The sequence below is a fragment of the Tachypleus tridentatus genome, chromosome 7, assembly GCF_004210375.1.
Source record: "Tachypleus tridentatus isolate NWPU-2018 chromosome 7, ASM421037v1, whole genome shotgun sequence".
NCBI classification, from domain to species: Eukaryota; Metazoa; Arthropoda; class Merostomata; order Xiphosura; family Limulidae; genus Tachypleus; species Tachypleus tridentatus.
This window is the reverse complement of record NC_134831.1, coordinates 94588237-94611172: the sequence shown is the minus strand read 5'-3', so window position 1 is coordinate 94611172 and position 22936 is coordinate 94588237. Positions and strand designations below refer to the sequence as shown.

Here is a 22936-nt window from a genome sequence, read left to right as displayed (position 1 = left end):
TAGTTTGGTGCATTATTTGATTAAATAAAAATTTAGTGCAGTGGTATCATTAGTATTAAACAAGTAGGGCTAGGTGTCATTAACAGCAGAAAAGAGACCCAGGTGAGTACACTATCTGTTGTTTCTTACATGTATTCTTTATTTATTTTTATAAAAATAAAGTTTATAAATTAGAAACTTTTTAGGCTAGATTAAGTAAGAAAAAGAATAATAATAAAAACTTTACAAAGTATGCTCATGAGTTGACTGTGCATTATGTAATTCAGTAGGGTAACGTGAGCTGTCAAACTTGCCAATTGATTTACATTTTATTTGGTGAGAATATTATCTAGACATGGTTCAAAGGGCAATAATATTAAATATAAACAAATTTGTACTGTTGTATGTTTAAAGCTATTTAGGATAAACATAGTTTCATATTACAATTTAAAGTAATTTTAGAAAAGAAAAAGGGTGACTACAAGATCGGTCAAGTTGATCATCCTTGTGTAGACTTGTAGTCAAGATCGGTCAAGTTGACCAACCTTGTGTAGACTTGTAGTCAAGATTTGTAATGAAAATAGTTCATTAAAAATTCCAATTTTTTGTGTTTACAACTGACTCTTTATGGCTATTGAAAATGTACACAATTTTTGAAGGAACACAAAACATATGAGAAGTTATAGTATGAGGTCAAGAGATCAACCAATTCAGCCAAACCTAGAGTGGGGGAGTTAATATTTTTATGTGACATGGTATGTTGAATGCAGCTTTGGTTGAAATTTGATGTTTGTCCAAATACAAGGTCTATAGTTTCTTCCATATTAGAAACATAAATTATCAGTATTGACAAACTAGAATATCAGATAAGGACCTCCTATTTTTTCTATATTTAGTAAATCAAACACAGTGGCCCTGCTCATCCCATCCATTTTTACAAATACCTCCTTACTTAGACAAGCATCCCTCTTTGATCTGTTTATAACCAATCAAAAGCTCAGGACTTCTTCCATGTGCTTTTCTCAGCCTCTTAGAGGTGGGAACTTCTCAAAATTATTCTTTGTCTCAAATCTCGAAAGGAGGTGGTAAGTGAAACTGTTGTTCAAAAAATATTTTTATATCCAAATACAGTTCAGTTAGGAAGCCTGGTAAATTACAGTGAAATTCTTCTATAGTTATAGAGTAACTTAAGTAGTTGTTATTTTGTTTTACCTCCTCTATGTGTGAAATTTGGCAAGGCTTAGCATACAAGGTACAGCGAGTGAGTACAAACTTTGTTGCAATTGGACTGTGTCATTGCATTTTATGCGATGTTAAACAGACATGACTGAAAGGTAGGTAAAATAAAAATAAGATATATATGGATAATGTTATGAGGTTTAAACTGTTGTAGTTTTGAGTCACAATTCTCTGATTAAAACTAAAAAAAAAAAAATGTAATTTATATCTATTTTCTAATTATTTATGATGGTTAGCCTGTCAAATTGACCAAACCCATTTTGAAATACAATAGTTAAAGAATAAATAAAATATAAAGTTTTCCTAAAATGATTGATAATTATCTAAAGGTAAAAATGATTTTACCTATAAAATTTTGAAAATTTTCTGATGCACAAAAGGTATCTTTAATCTTAAAATTTCTCTGCAGGTTGGGTAGTCAGCATTTGAAAATAAAATAAAAAATACAAGAACGAATCATTACTTAAAAAGTCTTAAAACTAGGTAAAATAATCTGATATTTTATGTACAAAACCCTTGTAATATTTATCAGTAATGTAAAAAATTTGAATTAAAAATTATAGTACAACTATAACAAACACAAAATAGTTGTGAGGTTAGTCCCTGTGATTGAGCCCATAATAAGCAAGTTAAATGTTTTAATTACTTCAAATACACAGTACTGCCTTTACATTTTATAAACCATATACATTCACATAAAGAATACCAGAACCAAAAAAATGTTTCTTATAGAAAGTACAAGTTTTCATCCCACTTAGTTTTACATTGTTTTGTGATGATTGTGGCTATACAGTTCATGAGTGAGGGTCAGTTGTGTAATGAGTATGTTAAATTTCCATATGGTATTAAACACATATGATCTTTTGTATTCCATAAAATACATCAAGTGTTTCTTATAGCATTAAGCACGTTATATTTTTCCTCGTAGTGTTAAGCATGTCTATAAACGTTACTCACTATATTTGTTAAACCTTTTAGAAATTGTTGCTGTTCTAAAGGGCCATACTGGTCTAGTCAAGGGGGTTTCTTGGGATCCCGTAGGGAAATACGTTGCCTCCCAGGTACGTTATTCAAATATTATACATTTTACTTGCTAGTGGTGTTAGTGCACAGTGAATATCGTGTTCCATGGTTAGATATCTGTTCATTATTCATATTGGTTTCAGTGACATTGTTTAGTGATTTGTCTCTTTGTTGATGAATGTGCCTTTGATTGTTATTCAGTCAGATGACAAGAACTTACGAGTATGGAGGACACATGATTGGTTGGAAGAGACTGTTGTTTCTGAGCCTTTTGAAGAAGTAGGTATACTTAAGGTTACATTAGTTAAGTGTTTTTTGATTAGTCCTGTTCTTTCATAAATAGCTGTACTTGAGGTTATGTTAGTTAAGTGTTTCTCACTTCTGTCATTTCATAAGTAGGTGTGCTTAGTGTTACACCAATTAAGTGTCACTTGGTTAGCTCTGTTATTTCATAAGTAAGTGTACTTGGGGTTACATTAGTTAAGTGTTTTTAGTTGGTTCTGTTATATTGTAAGTGTTAATAATTTGATAATGATAAAAATAAAACTGCTTCTCTGGTTCTCAGTAAATTAAATTTCTATACAATTAAGTTCCCTGCTGTTTGGTGATGTTAATTTAAATGTAAAGTTACTTAATCAATAATTAGTAATACCTAATTAATCTTCAAATTTACAATAGCTGCACTGCATGTTAATCAGGTATATTTCATGAAAATTGAGAAGTTTTAATGTCACAGTAAAAAAATTAAACCTTGATGATATGTGAACTTTGTTGGTTTGTTTCAATAACATGAAAAGTACTTGTGACAATATTTATACTAACAGATATTTTTAACTTGAAGAAAAGAAGCAAATAAAATGATTATAACTAAAGCTTCCAAACAGACTAGCTGGTTTTTTAGGTTATGCACGTGGTCTGTTTTCTTTTCATATTTTATGAATATATGGGACTTGGTTTAACATCACTGGTTTGTAAAGAAAGACCCGTTATTACTCTAGTGTGGTGGAACAACACACATCCTACGTTTGAGCTGGTCACCTGATGGTCAATACCTCGTTTCTGCTCATGCCATGAATAACTCTGGCCCTACGGCACAGATCATTGAAAGGGAAGGGTGGAAGACCAACAAAGACTTTGTTGGCCATAGAAAAGCTATAACCTGTGTTGTGAGTTACGTTGGTTTCCATACATTAGCTAAAGTTGTGAATGATTTTCAAAGTATTGTACCTTTTAATCTGGGTGAACTGAGGATGTTTTACAGTCTATATAGTTTTATTGTGTTATTATGTTTTACATTATGAATATAAATGTAATATACTAATAATCACATGTTCACCAGCTTCTGTATTCTGATAACCTCAAGTGGTGGGAGTAGAAGACAGTGAAACTGTTTTGTTGAAAACAGGTGTCACACACATCCTCACTTCACAAATGTACAGTTAGTGGTCATGTATAGTACATTTAGCAGATCCTGTTCAACTAGCACAGTTTCCATACAAATATCTAATAATGAATTACAATACCTGATTAATACCTTTTAACAGCACTCTGTGAGTTCAAGTGAAAGTTTTACATTATAATCATCAACATAACTCTATTATAAAATTATGAACCGTACAATGCATATGATATAGGAATTTGATGATTTTCTATAATATGTCTGATATTAACCATGACAGTTAAAACCAAACAATAAAGTATGTTTAATGTTTCTCAGTGAGATAAAGTAGAGTAGATAGGTAAGTTTTTAATTTTAATATTTTTTATTTGAGATAAACTGATGTGTTATGATATGAAATAAATGTTTACTAACAGAGCACCACGTAATCAGTCTTTAAACGTTAACTACACAGATATTCTATATACAAACTGTGTTGTGTGTGATATTTATAACTATATTTCATGTATAACTTATTAGGTAGCACGCACGTGGCTATTTATTGGTCGTGGACTTGGTTAAAAGTACTGAGTGTAGGGGCAAACACTAGTTTCAAAAAATGTGTTCACGTAAACGAATATCTTCTAGAAATAATCTCTTTGAAGATTTTAATTATGAAATTTAAATCTTCAACAGTATGTATATTGGTAAAGAAAATAAACTGAGTAATAGGTTAATATCGTGTTAATGCAGAGACAGTTTTATAATAATAAATCACATCTGCCCTGACGTAATGCACTTTTTTTTTCTCCAAATATCTCCCAAAAAGTAGACCTTGCATTATATTCTCGCACCTTCAGTTTCGCTAGGTATACCAGTAGCTATCACCAAAAACTGTTAAAACATTATTAAATGTGTTGCAAGATGTTGATGTCCAATATAATGTATGGGAAGGATGATGACATAATGTATGAATCACAAGAGGATAAAGCAACGGTTCAAGGAAGTGAATGTGATGAACCCGATTACATCAATAGTTGTTTACTGTATTTGGAAACTAATAAATATATATGGCACAACTGATGTGTAGAAAAACAAATTTGCTTCAATTTAACCTTTCAAAATTCAGTGAGAATTATATTTGGGCAAATAAGGTAATACAGCATTGTTGAAAATAGCAACACATAAAGAACATTGTAACAGATTCTAATTCTTCAGAGTGGTAATATAAACAGATAAAGAAAATTAGTGGAACAGTATATTGCTTTCAAGAATATATGTATGTAATATTTAATACATAAGTTTAGAAATGTATTTAACCATACTGATATGTTTTTCATAGAAATTCAACCCAAACATTTTATCCAAACTCAACAAAGAAACTGGAAAGGTAAGATTATTTGTTTTTCATGATAGATATTTTACAACATTTTTAAGGTACATTTTCAGTTTCTTCTTATGAATAGATTTTTGTGCAGTTTTAATATTTTTCTCATTCAGTATAGGAAATGTTTTTATGTGTCTGTTCTTATACATGGTTTTAACACCCAGTCTGTTAACTGGAGAGTAGTTTGTGCAGTGAATTTTTATTTTTAATTCAAAATATAAATTTAAACTTCCTACACCCAAAACAAGTTAGTGACTACATATGATGCACAATATTGTAGATAGAGAGAGTTGAGAAACCAGATCTGTTTAGTTCACGAAAGCCATAAAGAAAACCTTGTCTTTTTTTGGTGGTTTCCGCTCAGAATTGCCAACAAATTCTCATCAAGTTATCTGCAGCAAGTAGTCTGATATGTGAGGAATGAAAATAGCAGAAGTGGCAATGCCAGTAGCAGTAACGAAATAACTATCACAGTACTATCACGGAATATAGACCAGAGTAGAATAACTATCACGGTACGTGAGGGAATATAGACCAGAGTAGAATAACTATCACTGTACGTGAGGGAATATAGACCAAAGTAGAATAACTATCACTGTACATGAGGGAATATAGACCTGAGTAGAATAACTATCACGGTACGTGAAGGAATATAGACCAAAGTAGAATAACTATCACTGTACATGAGGGAATATAGACCAGAGTAGAATAACTATCACGGTACGTGAGGGAATATAGACCAAAGTAGAATAACTATCACTGTACATGAGGGAATATAGACCAGAGTAGAATAACTATCACGGTACGTGAGGGAATATAGACCAGACTAGAATAACTATTTCCGTACGTGAGGGAATATAGACCAGAGTAGAATAACTATCACTGTACGTGAGGGAATATAGACCAGAGTAGAATAACTATCACTGTACGTGAGGGAATATAGACCAGAGTAGAATAACTATTACCGTACGTGAGGGAATATAGACCAGAGTAGAATAACTATCACTGTACGTGAGGGAATATAGACCAGAGTAGAATAACTATCACTGTACGTGAGGGAATATAGACCAGAGTAGAATAACTGTTACCGTACGTGAGGGAATATAGACCAGAGTAGAATAATTATCACAGTACGTGAGGGAAAATAGACCAGAGTAGAATAACTATCATGGTGCGTGAGGGAATATAGACCAGAGTAGAATAACTGTCACTGTACATGAGGGAATATAGACCAGAGTTGAATAACTATCACTGTACGTGAGGGAATATAGACCAGAGTAGAATAACTATCACTGTATGTGAGGGAATATAGACCAGAGTTGAATAACTATCACAGTACGTGAGGGAATATAGACCAGAGTAGAATAACTATCATGGTGCGTGAGGGAATATAGACCACAGTAGAATAACTATCACTGTACGTGAGGGAATATAGACCAGAATAGAATAACTATTACCGTACGTGAGGGAATATAGACCAGAGTAGAATAACTGTTACCGTACGTGAGGGAATATAGACCAGAGTAGAATAATTATCACAGTACGTGAGGGAATATAGACCAGAGTAGAATAACTGTTACCGTACGTGAGGGAATATAGACCAGAGTAGAATAACTATCACTGTACTTGAGGGAATATAGACCAGAGTAGAATAACTATCACTGTACGTGAGGGAATATAGACCAGAGTTGAATTACTATCACTGTACGTGAGGGAATATAGACCAGAGTAGAATAACTATCACTGTACGTGAGGGAATATAGACCAGAGTAGAATAACTATCACTGTACGTGAGGGAATATAGACCACAGTAGAATAACTATTACCGTACATGAGGGAATATAGACCAAAGTAGAATAACTGTCACTGTACGTGAGGGAATATAGACCAGAGTAGAATAACTATTGCTGTACGTGAGGGAATATAGACCAGAGTTGAATAACTATCACCGTAAGTGAGGGAATATAGACCAGAGTAGAATAACTGTCACGGTACGTGAGGGAATATAGACCAGAGTAAAATAACTGTCACGGTACGTGAGGGAATATAGACCAGAGTAGAATAACTGTCACGCTACGTGAGGGAATATAGACCAGAGTAGAATAACTATCACTGTACGTGAGGGAATATAGACCACAGTAGAATAACTATTACCGTACGTGAGGGAATATAGACCAGAGTAGAATAACTATTACTGTACGTGAGGGAATATAGACCAGAGTAGAATAACTATTACCGTACGTGAGGGAATATAGACCAGAGTAGAATAACTATTACCATACGTGAGGGAATATGGACCAGAGTAGAATAACTATCACTGTACGTGAGGGAATATAGACCAAAGTAGAAAAACTATCACTGTACATGAGGGAATATGGACCAAAGTAGAATAACTATCACTGTACGTGAGGGAATATAGACCAGAGTAGAATAACTATTACCGTACGTGAGGGAATATAGACTAGAGTAGAATAACTATCACTGTACGTGAGGGAATATAGACCAAAGTTGAATAACTATCACTGTACGTGAGGGAATATAGATCAGAGTAGAATAACTATCACTGTACGTGAGGGAATATAGACCAGAGTAGAATAACTATCACTGTACGTGAGGGAATATAGACCAGAGTAGAATAACTATCACTGTACGTGAGGGAATATAGACCAGAGTAGAATAACTATCACTGTACGTAAGGGAATATAGACCAGAGTTGAATAACTATCACAGTACGTGAGGGAATATAGACCAGAGTAGAATAACTTTCACAGTACATGAGGGAATATAGACCAGTCAAGAATTAATATTTTTATATATCCAATTATGGTATGCCAACATTAACATTTTTTTACTGTGCTTCAGAGGAACATCATAGTCTTGCCAATTCACTAACTACATTTTCATGGCCACAGAACACTTGAAAGTTGAGGGTTTTTTTGGAAGTAAAGTTATTGGTAGCTATTTGTACATTGATTACTGAGAACAATGATGCCCCAACACCCTCAAATTGAGTTTCATTGACAGACAGAGTGGATGTTAAAGATGGAAGAGTTCATACCACTCCCACCCTGAAAATATTCATGCTTGACGTAAATTTGCTCTTTGCTATTTTTTTCGATATGATTTCAATCTTTCCAAGCAGCTTGTGTTTAAGGTGTACCATGGAGACCAGTGTTTCTGAACCACTGGTCCATCATAACCTTCTTGAATGGTGTTTGTTAGTCATCATTCCATCACAAATACCTTAACCATTTGCTCCTCAACTGCTGGTTTGTGAAAACCAACTAGACCAGAGTTTCACAACCATTGGTCCTTCACAGCCACCTTCCTTGTTTCATGAAAAACAAAGAAAAAAAAAAAAACTCAGAGTATTCATATGTAAATTATAATGGTTTTTCTTGTACTTGCATTTTAGTGGTCAATGACAGTATAGGGAGGCAGGATTGAAAAATGCTGATTTGGACCCATTAACTTAGCAACTTATTATTTAAATTTATGAGCACTATGTTCTATTGGTAATAAAATATTAAATATTCTTTTAGTTTTAATAACCCATGTGGATTGTAAAGTATATTTTTATAAGGTAACAGGGACTATTTTACAAAAACACAGGATCCACACATACAGTTCTACAAGGTGGTTTGTGTGTGTGTGTGTTTTGCAGTCACCTCTCTCCTACATGTTATACAAGTATGCAAAATGCTGTCTTTCAAGAAATCTTGACTTTATATGATGATGTATGATTTTAACTGGTGGTATAGTAATAATTTTCCAGATTTACAACACTAAAATCCTGGGTTTGATTCCTGCAGTGGACACAACAGTTAGCCAAATGTGGCTTTGTTCTCAAGAAACAAAATATATTAATTCCTTGATCAGTGAGGTATCAACAGCATGAATAATGAGATATTTAAATTTCTGTACAATCCTGCATTGTCAACTACTTAATATAAACTTAATTTATTTTAAATGTTAACATAGGTTCATCACTTCTGTTGTTGTGCTATAGGAAGTCGAGACAGATCCTTGTCTGTGTGGGTGAGTTGTTTCTTAATTGGTCTTTATTTAATTAATTACAGAATTAAATTATTTTCAAACCTTTGATGTAAATAAAAGGCTCTACATTATGTCAAGTGCTGGTGGTATAAAAAAATATAATTTATTTTTTCTTTAACCCTTTCACTACGTGCCACAGATCAAAGACCATGTCATCACATTTGTAGACTTTAATTCAAAATGTTATTAAACTACAGTTTTATGAATTTATGTTACTAAGTTTGTAATCAAATTGTAGATTATAATTCAAAAGTTTAGTATTATATATGAGTTAATTTCATAATATAAAAATAAATATTGAAAGAACACACCTAAACGTAGATTTAAGTGAGTCACATGGTATGTTTAATGCAGCACTGTTTAAAATTAAATGTTTGCAGTGTTAATATTAAGTCTGTAGTCTCATACAAATTGTGAATTCAGATTACCAATGTTAACAAACTAGAATATAAAATAAGAACTTCATTTTTTATTTCACTGAGATATGGCTTGTGTACTAACTCAAACAGTAGCCATGTTTATCTCTTTCCATTTTTGGAAACAGTCCTTTGCATACACTTACTTCAATATATGACATGAATAACCAATCAACAGCTTTAAATGTCTCTCTAGTGGTGTTCTCAGCCATTTTAGTTTGTGAAAAGGCAACCATGTTCTTTCGAATGAAGGTTTTCGAGAAGGTAGGTTGTGTCTTCAGTTTGCTTGAAGTTTCATGTTTTTTTAAACCTAAATACATTATAGTTACTAAACTTAATAAATTATAGTGTAATTCTGTGGTATCAGTATAGCTATTTATGATTTTTTGGTTATTCAACTATATATATATATATAAACTTAATAAATTATAGTGTAATTCTATGGTATCAGTATAGTTATTTATGATTTTTTGGTTATTCAACTGTATATATATAAAACCTAAAACAATTTTGTTTGATATCCTTCACATGTGAACATTTAAAAAAGGCTTAGCAACCTATGTCCAGCAGCAGTAAAGTTCAAAGGTCATAGCAAGAAGAGATAATTGTTTGATTTACTTCTTTATTTATTGTTTTGTATTTTAAGAAAAATAAGTTTAATAATTTATTTCAGAATAGTAATAATCTGTACATATATATAATATATAACAATTGAAATATGACTGTATATATTACAAAATACTAGTCCACTAAAACACAGCCAAGACAGGGAAGACTAAATGTTAGTTTTATATTATAGGATACCTAACACATACATTGAGTCAATGCACGTTATGTAATGTTAGCATGGCATGTCTGGAAGGACAATATAATAAAAAATAATAAACATATAACATTATGAGACTTAAACTACTTAGACTAAACAATTGTATTTTTGTGTTATAATATGCACTTATTCTCATACAAAAAAATCATAATTGTGTATTTATTTCCTTTTTTTTTTTATGGTAACAAGGTTGGTCAAATGACAGACTTCACATTGTCAAGGTATAGAAAATAACATAAAGTATAAAGTCTTACTGAAAACAAACATTTAAAATGTATTTAGGTTTTAGAGATTACACAAATAACACTTGAGATTTTTTGGACAAAGAATAGTTTTCTTAATCGTAACATGAAATCACTTTGTACTCAGATTTAATAGTATTGAAACAGACTCTATTTTCACAAAAAAAATCTGATTTTTTTGTGTACAAAATACTTGTAATCTTTATTAAAAGTCTGCAAAATTTTGTGAAGGTACACAAGCTGTATCAAAAGTTAAAGTGCAAATCCTTCATGTGTGTAGAAGAACTGTATGTTATACAAAGCCCATCAAGAAAGGGTTAAATTGCACAGTTTAATTTAGTATCTGAGTATCTTATAAGTTAACATTGTATTTCAAATTTGATAAACTTTCTTAACCCATTACAGAAATAATATATATGAAGTCACAGATCAAAGTGGTGAAATTTTTCAGTTGTTGCAAAATTTATGACTAATATGTGTATCGGTCACTAGGAAACCTGTACTTTTACACTAGTGAAGAACATTCCATGTTAATTATTAGAAGTACTATTGTTTTCTGAAATTTGATTCTTTTAATGATATTGTTATTAAAGATTTAACGTTACATTGTTTATTATCTGATAACCATTTCACCTTCGGTATTAATTTTTGATTTATGTTTTTTTACAACTGTAAATAAAAACTTCCCTTTTTTTTCCCCCCCTTCAGATTTTCTAAGTGAATGAATTTGTTGGTTGTTATGTCAGAATAATAACACTTTAGAAACAGTATTAAACAGGATCAATTAATATTGCTAACAAAAAAACGTATGTTTTAACAAGTTCCATTAATATCTTTTACCTTTAATCATGTTTGTCCTTGTTAAGTGTTAATTTGTTACATCACTTTGTGATACACATTGTTAGTAAGTTCACAGCATATAAATTGTTTTGGTCTTTTAGGGTCATTTCTTGGTGTCAGAACATAAAATTATATAATGAAAATAAAATTTCTTAAACCAAGTTTGTTGTTCTGCATGTTTTAAAAACATATTTTGTGTTCTTGGAAACAATATTTTGACTTAATAAAATGTTTGTAATGTGGGGGTAATACAGGTATTTAGTACAATTAAACTTTACCTCAAAGATAATTCAATCCATTAACACCCTCACCCCCCACCCCTCCAACACATAATTTTTTTTGCGTTTCCATATGTCAGCCAGTATTTGTTTGTCACTTATTGTCATTACCTGTATTTACTTTCAGCTGACCTCACTGAAAAGACCTTTGGTTGTTATTCATTCGTTGTTTTCTAATTCGGTCTTAGATGTTTCTTGGTAAGTTCATTTTTAAATACCAGAGTGTTTGCTTATGGTGGCTGGTTTTTTTTTTTTATTTCTCATTGATAATTTGTTTCTCATCTTGCAGTATATTGTGAATTATAATTAAAGTTAATTTGCTGAATCTCTGTAAACATTAATGTATAATAGAATTAGGAAAGGTTTTATTTTGTAGACAAGATGTAAAATTTGTTGTGGTTCTTATAATGTGATAATACCAGGAGCCGTATTGGTCACCAGTTGCTTGTCTGTTCATGGGACGGAACTGTTGCATATGTGGAGTTCTCCGAGGAAGAAATTGGAAAACCAATATCTGAAGATGAAAAGGTACATCAATACTATATTTATTAACATATGTATTTTACCATTTCTGTAGTTATGAATAATTGTTAGTTTTTCTATTCAAACTTCTCCAGTATATCATTAATTGGATTATGTATGTATGTATGTCTGTCTATATATATATATATATACATACACATACACATACTATTATATGATCTTTAAAGAGGTTACCAAAGTCTTTTCTTTGACGATGAAATGTGTCCAAATATTTGTACAAAAAATGCATGAGAAATGTGCTATACAAAGTTACTACAAAGTCCACATAGTAATTGTTATGAAAACACCATGTTACTAAGTAGTATATACAAAGCTGTATATTTTATAATGTTAAACTTTTTGTTTTACTATGATGAATTTTTAAATGCTTGTAAGACTGATCTTGATACTTTGTATTGGATCTGTTGTTGATTTAATTTTTGACAACTTTAAAGAGTTGAAGAATTGAAGGGTGTCTAGTATACATCTCAGCTATTAACAACATTTTTAGTGTTTTCTATCTTACAGCTTGACTATATGTAAGAATTTTAATTGTTTGGAAGTTCACAATGTGGTTATACTTATTATTTTTATTGTTTCACAACATAAGTATTTATAAGGTTTCTCCACTACACTAAAATCTGACGTATTTCATAATACAATATTCTGAGTGTTTACCATAATTTAGTTGTTAAACATTGATTTAAGGTACTAGATTTTTGGAACTTAACATTAAAAATATGTGTCACATATTAACTACAAATTAATTTAAATGTGTAAGTTTATTAACTTGTATATTTATATTCTTCATATAAAGTAAGAGGACCTGCAATTTGATTAATCCAGTAGTTTACCTGGAAATTCATTATATTTACAATGCCAAAGCATAATAGAGTTCAAGTTAACTTGGAAGTGCAATGAGTATCACGGTTAGGGTAACTGAAATTTTAAAATGTATAAAAAACAAAATTTTGAATTTTCTCTTTTGTGATACAAATTCCAGCTATACAGTATCTAGCACACACAACCACTTTTAAGTTGTACTAAACTGTTGATTACTGACCGATGTCATATTTACACTTTTCTACCATTCAAGATTTTTAAGTTAATTTAGGCCTAACAGTTTTCAAATATAAAATTATGTATATAATTTTTTACATTTATCAAGGCCTAATGATCCACTGTTTTAATTTTTTCGTGATTTTCCTCTGAAAAAAAAATGGTGCCACTAAATATAAAAGAAAAAGTGTAATTTATGTCTTATTTCATATATTGTGTGTATTATTATTATTTGTTGTTTTTTCTTCTTACAAAACCAATTTTCAATACAAGTAGGTTTTAAATCACTGTCGCTTTGTTTGTCTTATCTTGCTCAGTTTCTTTATTTTTAAAGTTAACATGTAGAAATAAAAAGTTGTACACTTAACAGATGTGACATCATATTGGTATTTGTAAAATAGATGAGTTGAGAATAACTGTTTTGTATTTACTTCTTCCTGTTTTATGTTTAACAATCAATCAAAGAGAATTAGTTTACCATTCTTAACCTTGTTTAATGCAAACTGGAGCTTATTATGAGACTTTTTTTTTTAATGTAGATTAAATAATGACCTGTCTGTTCAGAATGTAGCCTTATTAACTCCATATTCTTAAGTGTGTTGAACATAAACCAGAAGGTTATCTTTCAGTGTAGAGGCCTTATTATCATTTTTAAGATTTTAATATCTTGAACTTTCATGAAGTCTAAACAAATCTGTAAGGGTTTAACATATTTCCAATCACTTTGTTTATGTATTGATATAATAAAGTAAAATAATACATACACATACAAATAAAGATGTACTTTTTATGTAACATATCCTATGGTTTTAACAGTTTAACAGTTGGCTTACAAATATTATTTATTCAGCATTGTTTCTTTGAATAATGTAAATTCAAGAATGTTTGATATTGTTTTAATATAATCTGAACCTTCTAAACACATGTATCAGTCTGTGATTTACTGATCATGGTGTTGCTCTTTAGGATTCGACTACATTAGTGAACTGCAGAGCTTTAATAGCAAAATATTAAGATAATGAAGCTACATTCTGGAGATTAGGTCATTTTATTTATGTTTATAAGAATTAGTTTATGGTTCATTTGCTTGTTGTGGAGTATTTAGTCTGTGAAACTCATAGTTCTGTATGATGTTGTGCAACAGAATCAACTCCACCAGAGACTGTATGGTAAAAGTTTAGCAATGACCAATCAACTAACTACTTCATCAGCCACAGTTATAGAAAACCCTGAACTCTTAAAGATGAGAGAAGAGCAGACATTTAAAACAGAAAAACCCAAAACTGAAGTTATTCCAAATGGAGTGATGACAAGTCAGCTGGTAGACAGCAACAGTGGCTCCAAACATCAAGATCAGCAAAGCAATATTAGTAGATCTGGCTATGCTAGGGTAAACTGGTTTAATCTTTTGTTCTTTAGGCTATGCTAGGGTAAACTGGTTTAATCTTTTGTTCATTAGGCTATGCTAGGGTAAACTGGTTTAATCTTTTGTTCGTTAGGCTATTCTAGGGTAAACTGGTTTAATCTTTTGTCCATTAGGCTTTGAGAATTGTAGTCTCTCTATGTGATTAAATAACTGTGAGAATACCCAACACAAGCACACTGTGGTTATTAGTGTGAATATATCTAGAATTAACAACTGTGATATTTACTATACAGATACCTAAAACTAAACTGTGGTATTTACTATACAGATGCCTAAAACTAAACTGTGGTATTTACTATACAGATGCCTAAAACTAAACTGTGGTATTTACTGTACAGATACCTAAAACTAAACTGTGGTATTTACTGTACAGATACCTAAAACTAAACTGTGGTATTTACTGTACAGATACCTAAAACTAAACTGTGGTATTTACTATACAGATATCTAAAACTAAACTGTGGTATTTACCATGAAGATGCATAAAACTAAGAACTGCAGTCTTTACTATAAAGATGCACAAAACTAAAACTGCGGTATTTACTATGAAGATACCTAAAACCAAAGTCCGGCATGGCCAGGAGGTTAAGCCACTCCATTCCTAATCCAAGGATTGCAGGTTCGATTTCCTGTCACACCAAACATGTTTGCCCTTTCAGCCATGGGGGTATTATAATGTTACAGTTAATCCCACTATTCCTTGGTAAGAGTGTAGCCCAAGTGTTGGTAATGAGTGGTGATGACTAGCTGCCTTCCCTATAGCCTTACACTGCTAAATTAGGGATGGCTAGTGCAGATAGCCCTTGTGTAGCTTTGTGCAAAATTTTAAAGAAACCAAAACCTGAAACTAAGAACTGTGGTATTTACTATACAGATACCTGAAACTAAGAACTGTTATGTAACTAAAGACAGCTGACATTAAGAAGCATTGCTACACATAAATGTATTAGAGTTTTTACTTTCTTTGAAAGAGTTACAAAATATAGTTGTCAAAAAGCTTACCTGTTGATTGTTTATAGGGACCTACAGATAAACAGATAGAAACACGAATGCCAGATGGAAGGAGAAGAATCACTCCTTTATATATTCCTCCTGATATGGGGTAAGAACATCAGTACTTAACAAGTGTATCACTTAAAGATACAGTCAGTACTTACAGCTGTGAATCTGTTATCTGAAGATATTGAAATGGATGCTAGTATTGTGAAACATGGATATGAGACAATAAAATGATTAATTATCTAATTTGAAGATTAAACACAAAAAGTATTGATAATGAATGCATTTTAATGTCATGTGTAAAACTGTTTTCTGATAGATTTTTCTTATCAGAACTATTTTCTTGGGTTTTATTAAAGATCCAACAGTATTTTAGATAGATCTGTTAAAAATAAGGTGTAGAAATGTGTTGGAAAAACTTTTACCTGAGTAATATTCTAACACTGAGAAATGGATTAATACATTGTATGAAGGTATTAACTTGACATCTCAGGTTATGTTACATTTGTTGTTTTTTACCATGCATTAGATAGAAACTTTTGTTGAGTGGAAATGTAATGCTAGTGTGTGTAAAAGTGATAGTAAATGTTGGTTTTGTGAGGATATATAAACATGTATATTTAAATCTAAATGTTCTACTTGTAACCATAATGATTTTGGAATTACAAATTAGTAGATATTTTTTTCTTAGTATATCTTAAAGTTAACTCCAAGTAAGACTCCACAAAGGAAGGATGAGTGAAGTGTTCTAATTACTTTTGTTTGAATAGCAACAGTTCTCAAGCAGTGATGGTTAGTAGTTGAATAAGAAATAAATGATTTTGTGTCAGTTATAATGTAGATGCTATATTATAAAAATAATTTTATTGAAACTACAGAGAGGTTGCTCCATCATACACAAGTGGGGCTATGCCTACTTTCAGTTCTTCCAAGGAAACCAAAAGTCGTATTGTGATAGAGAAACGAGATGAAACCTCCAACTGCCAACCTAACAGCATTTCTCCACGCATGCAGGTTTCACTCGGTTCAGTTCCTCCCAAGCAACCAAGTCTTAACATAGCATCGACAAATGTAAGAAAATTCACCTAAGTAAAACATAGTGTTATGTTATGTGAAGTAAAAAAAAAATCTTTCAGTATACTAAATGCTAACCATAAAATTGAGAGTTCATCATACAGAAACTGTTAACTATTTTGATCATCATTGGAATGTGTGGCAGATGGTAAAGTTGTTAAGATTTGTTGTCAGTGGTAAAATGTTTAAACCATACATCCATTAGTTAACCAAAATGTATAAAACACATTGAAGTGGTGGTTGAATTTACAGACTATATTATGTTTTGCATCTGTTAATTGTTTATTAGTAATTCTCTGTTTTGTGATGACCGTGAATTGGATTCAAGTGTTTAATAATAGTATAAACCATGGATTTTATAATCAGATAGTTTCTAATTTTCCAGGATATCCAGCCATCACCTTCTGCTGCTATGGATCGAGTTCTAACCACAGTGTCTGTGGAAAGGTAGTAGAATTCAATTTTTTTAAATTGATGCTGAATGATAACAGAAGAAACATGTTGTGTAATGATAGTGTTGTTTGTTTTGTTATATTCACCAAGCAAAATAAACTGTGTGTGTGATGAACTAATATATGTATTACCATGTTTAATTTTTGTTAATATAACAAGAAACAGTTTTTATTGTTTTCTAAAGAATTCTATTTTGTAGCCAGTTTACAGGTTTAAATTACTACCATATTAAGAATTATATAACATCTGTTGTGTGTTAGATATGAAAGAGTGACAATCATTAGTGGTATATATCTGTGTTAAGTGAGAATTAAAATGTCATAATGCTGTATATTCTAATAGTGATAAGCAGAAAGAAGTACAGCCTTTACCTTTAGTGGACTCGACTCCCATTCGGGTTCCCACAAAACGACTGGCAGAGACCAACAGTGGACCTGGAAGGCCACCAGAGAAAAGACGGCCAGGGAGGCCTCCACTTCATCCAAATGTGCAGGCAGTAAGTACTTTGATGTGTTTATTTATTTCATGGAATGGTTGTTGTGTTTTGTTTTCAAATTGTTCCTCGCATACAATGATTATTTTATGCTGGTATTACAATATGGTAGTACTTACAGTTCTTTATTAAAGCACTTTCACAATTTCTGATCGGTGAACTGATTTGCTTGTTTAATAGTACTTTGCTTTCATTATTGTTTTGGAGCAAGGTATAAATTGCTTATCCACTTAATTATTAAAACCAAGAATAAAGTAAGTTATAATTTGACGTCTTTATTTAGCCAACTATGGAGAAGGATTGTCGAACTGAACGCCAGTCTCCCCCTGGAGGAGGACTTCACCTGCCAGTTTTAAAAGCAGAAAAAACTTTGACTGCACAAGTAAGATTTTAGTTTTGTCCTGTAAAAATATTGTTCTGTGTCCTTTAATCACCAGTTGGTAAGATCAACTTTCCAAGTTCCATCAGTGTGCAGGTTTACTGTAGTCTGAAATAGTTCCATATTCATGGTCTGTCATTTTCCTCTCAGATCAGACTATATGTGTGAACTGAAACATCAACAAAATACACCTCACCACCTGTTATAAACAACTACTAGTTTTAATCTATTGTATTAGACAAACTCAAAGGTACTTACTGTCACAAGAAAACATTCTTCCCTACAATTTCTCATCTGCAGTGTACAAAATACAAAACTTCTATAAAACACAGTAACACTGCTAACATGTCCAATACCAGCTGGAGTACCATCCCTGGATGGAAGTTATGTGAGTTCATGGTTTACGAAAGATTATCTTACAACAAGAAAGTTGCTTCCCTTATATGTAATTGTAAAAATATGCTCACAAAAATTGAAAATGTTTATGTATCTCCTAATAGACCAGATGAATCTCCATACCAAATTCGATAAAGATCCATCCAATCATACCCAACAAAGTAGTTACATAGGTATACAACAGACAGTACTATTATATTCATGTAGGTAAATACAGTGGAGTGCTGTTAAGCTGCGGTATTTGGGGGGTCAACCTGCTTAACCACAGCTTAAGTGGTCCGCGGCTTAAACCTTTGTGACTGAAAAGCCGAAGTCGCCAACAGCTCCTCCGAGGAGCCTCATCCAGGCCATTGAGTGATCATTATATAGGATTATGGAATTAAAAATAATACTTTAATTATTGAACACATTTTTTCACGGATTTACCGCGGATTAACTTTAATGTATGGAGAGGTGTGATTTGGTAACAATGGTGGCCTCCATAAAGCTGACATAGAGAGCGGTAAGGTAGATTAACGGTCGATTTCTATTGTAATATATTTTATTTATTTCCCAAATTAAAGCAAATCCTTTTAAATATCCCCTTGAAGTTATAAAGCCAGGATTAAATACGTAAGCCTCGCTTTTACATCGCTCTAAATTAGAGGTGAGCCGTGATAATCCTCGCTCACAAGACTTGCTACAGCGGCTTAAGCTGATTTCAGGTTTACTGCTCTCGTGGCTGAATGGTGCTCCACTGTACAATATAGTATCTCACAATACTAATTTTTCATTACTTGTATACATTTAGGGAGACATTTCAATACAGGTATGGAAGTACAAGGAAATGAGGTACATCAAGTACTTGAAACAGTTTCTTTATAAATTTTGTGAAGCAAATTCTGCTTATTAGATTGAGGTGGTATGGCTTGTAATGTTTCATAAACTCAACAAGCTGTATACTGGCCTAGGTGATATCACATGCTGTATTAACTTGTGAACATCAAAGTTTTGGCTCAAACATTTCGTTAAATAAAATATCTCGATTCAGGTGACAAAATAATTTGACTTGATTTTGCTTATATTACTTTTTTAAATACACTATTTTACACATTTTTGTATTTCATGCAAAGATGCAATTCAATGGTATTAAAGGACTGGCCTGGATGATATCACATGGTGTATACTGGCCTGGATGATATCACATGGTGTATACTGGCCTGGATGATATCACATGGTGTATACTGGCCTGGATGATATCGCATGGTGTATACTGGCCTGGATGATATCGCATGGTGTATACTGGCCTGGATGATATCGCATGGTGTATACTGGCCTGGATGATATCGCATGGTGTATACTGGCCTGGATGATATCGCATGGTGTATACTGGCCTGGATGATATCGCATGGTGTATACTGGCCTGGATGATATCGCATGGTGTATACTGGCCTGGATGATATCGCATGGTGTATACTGGCCTGGATGATATCGCATGGTGTATACTGGCCTGGATGATATCGCATGGTGTATACTGGCCTGGATGATATCGCATGGTGTATACTGGCCTGGATGATATCGCATGGTGTATACTGGCCTGGATGATATGGCATGTTGTATACTGGCCTGGATAATATCGCATGTTGTATACTGGCCTGGGTGATATCGCATGTTGTATACTGGCCTGGATAATATCGCATGTTGTATACTGGCCTGGGTGATATCGCATGTTGTATACTGGCCTGGATGATATCGCATGGTGTATACTGGCCTGGATGATATCGCATGGTGTATACTGGCCTGGATGATATCGCATGGTGTATACTGGCCTGGATGATATCGCATGGTGTATACTGGCCTGGATGATATCGCATGGTGTATACTGGCCTGGATGATATGGCATGTTGTATACTGGCCTGGATAATATCGCATGTTGTATACTGGCCTGGGTGATATCGCATGTTGTATACTGGCCTGGATAATATCGCATGTTGTATACTGGCCTGGGTGATATCGCATGCCGTACACCGGCCTGGGTGATATCGCATGCCGTACACCGGCCTGGACGATATCGCATGCCGTACACCGGCCTGGACGATATCGCATGCCGTACACCGGCCTGGACGATATCGCATGTTGTATACTGGCCTGGGCGATATCGCATGCCGTACACCAGCCTGGACGATATCGCATGGCGTACACCGGCCTGGACGATATCACATGCTGTTCACTGACCTGACAACCCCTCAGTGTGGATTCTTGTACATGGTGAGGGGACCTTCCAGAGAAGGTTCTGTACTTTCAAGTTTACCTCCTCTGGGATCTAAACATCCACCCACATGTTTAACGTACGTGGCAACCCGTGAAGGGGTGGTTGAGGGGTTCAATGCTAACACACCACTTTGGCCTTGAATTTCTGTAGATGTACGGCCTTAGGGTGGACCCCAGGGTCAATTTGTTGTTCACTTGGGCTAGGGTTAACCAAGTACCAGTGTTGGATGTTCTCAATGGGTGTTGTGAACATTGTGCCTGATGCTGTTGTTTGGGTATAGTGCTCATGAAACCATGATGTTGCTGCAGTGTCTGTGTTTGGCATTGTAATGCATTACCTCGTAGGGCTCCATAGGGGGTGGGGTAAGTGGGCACCAAAATATTCTTTCTTTGTTATGGATCCCCCAACTCAAAATAATAAAAAACAGAGCATAAGTAAATGACCACGTCTTCAAGATTAGGAACAACAATTTTCAACACCTGTACCTCATTTTCTGATATTACATTTTTTATCAGACAAATCTTTGGGGCAAATGTGTGTCTTTTTTACTCAGAAGGGACTAGAGGCACTTGCTGACTCTCTTAAGTCAGTTAAAAAGCTATGGTGGTATTAAAGGACCAATGATATCTGGGGACATCTTGGTGTAAACATCCACTAAAATAGAGTGAACTCCTCTTGCATTTGAAGGCCATTGGAGATGTACCCATTGAAGTTGCTCCCCATGCTACTTTGAATAAATGACGAGGAGTTATTGTTGAGAAGAATTTGAAAAACATCCCCAAGCCAGAGATCCTTGTTGATTTTTCCAACAAAGGAGTTTCTGCAGGGAGGTGTGTCTTCACTTGCAAAGATGGAATTATAATGCCAACCAGTGTCCTTTACATCACCGTGTCCACCTGCCAACATCAAGACAGGTTATCTAAATGTCAAGGCACGGTCATATGTTTTGAACTCTCTCAGATGTTTCCAACATTTTGCCATGATTCCTTGATGTGTGTTTGTTGCAGTGGCAAGGAGCGTGATGCCTATAAATATGTAATGGATCCTCATTGTGCTAAATATAGTGACTCTCGCCCCTTTCACTTTTGTTCTTGCCTTAGGTGGGTGGAGGAAAAAAGAGGTACAGTGTTTGAAAGCAGTTCACAACATTTCTTACCCCAAGACTTGAAAATTACTGTCCACCACTCCATTTTGGATGTATGATGCTGCACTCCATTCCCATGTAACAGCGGGAGTGTAGACAGATCTTTATGTGTCTCTGACAAAGTCATTTTCAAACCACATGAAGAAGCTTTTGCCCTCCATGGTTAAAAGAATTGACAAGTTAATGTCAACACCTATCTCTATTCCTTCCAGTGGCTTCGTGGATCCATTTCCTTTGGATTTTCTTCTTCAGCCCTGAGATACAAAATGATTATTTGTTCACAACCTCAATAACTGGAATTGTCATCTACCGATAGAGACTTGTCCACTTAACCCAAGGCAGGATGCACGGATGTCGATAGACCACATCATAAAGAGAAATGATGTGGTCGAAAACAGAGGGGCTCTCAGTCCAATTCTCCTTTACATAAGTAACAATGGCCACTTTAATACATTAAAACTATCGAGGTTTCAGTTCTAATTTGGATGACATCAAAGCACTGATTGATTCTTATTATTTTATGCATCTTTCCTTACAGGAAACATTTCTGAAACCTGCTGATACAGTCACCTTTTGACAGTTTTCTTTGTACAAAAAATGAGAGGTTGTGTGATAGAGGGGTGATACTGTTGATTGATCACCATGTGCCCATCTTATCTTTGCCACTTGTTATACCCTTGGAGGCTATAGCTGTCTGTGTTTCCTTGGGTTGTACCATCACTGTTTGTTCTTTCTACCAGTCTCCTGAGGAGACCTATAATCAATCAGACCTTGATGCTCTCATCGAACAATACCATCTCCCTTTTTATCCATGGGAGACTTTAATGAACATAATCCCCTCTAGATTAGTGCTGATATTGTTGGAAGGGGACGTTCTGTAGAGTGTGTGCTCTTGGAACATAACCTTTCTTTCTTCAATATTGGTACTTATACCTGTTTTCATGCATCTAGTCAGTCTTTTACTGCTATTGATTTCTCTGTCTGCTCCCCTTCACTTTTCTCTTATTTCTCCTAAGGGTTGACAATGATCCTTGGAAATTGATCCTGCCATCATTTGTGTACCATAAATAAATAAC

The 22936-nt window shown here is 33.5% G+C and overlaps 1 protein-coding gene across 1 annotated transcript in view; it reads left to right on the top strand.

Annotated features, from left to right (window-relative positions):
- LOC143257731 (protein HIRA-like) overlaps positions 1-22936 on the top strand; it is a 60442-nt gene that overhangs the window by 23949 nt on the left and 13557 nt on the right. Inside the window, 13 exon segments of the mRNA XM_076516764.1 lie at positions 2197-2279; positions 2443-2520; positions 3240-3407; positions 4962-5009; positions 8988-9044; positions 11792-11862; positions 12087-12192; positions 14390-14635; positions 15691-15773; positions 16549-16741; positions 17130-17191; positions 17540-17693; positions 17974-18072. Of these exon segments, the coding sequence (XP_076372879.1) occupies positions 2197-2279; positions 2443-2520; positions 3240-3407; positions 4962-5009; positions 8988-9044; positions 11792-11862; positions 12087-12192; positions 14390-14635; positions 15691-15773; positions 16549-16741; positions 17130-17191; positions 17540-17693; positions 17974-18072 (1448 nt within the window).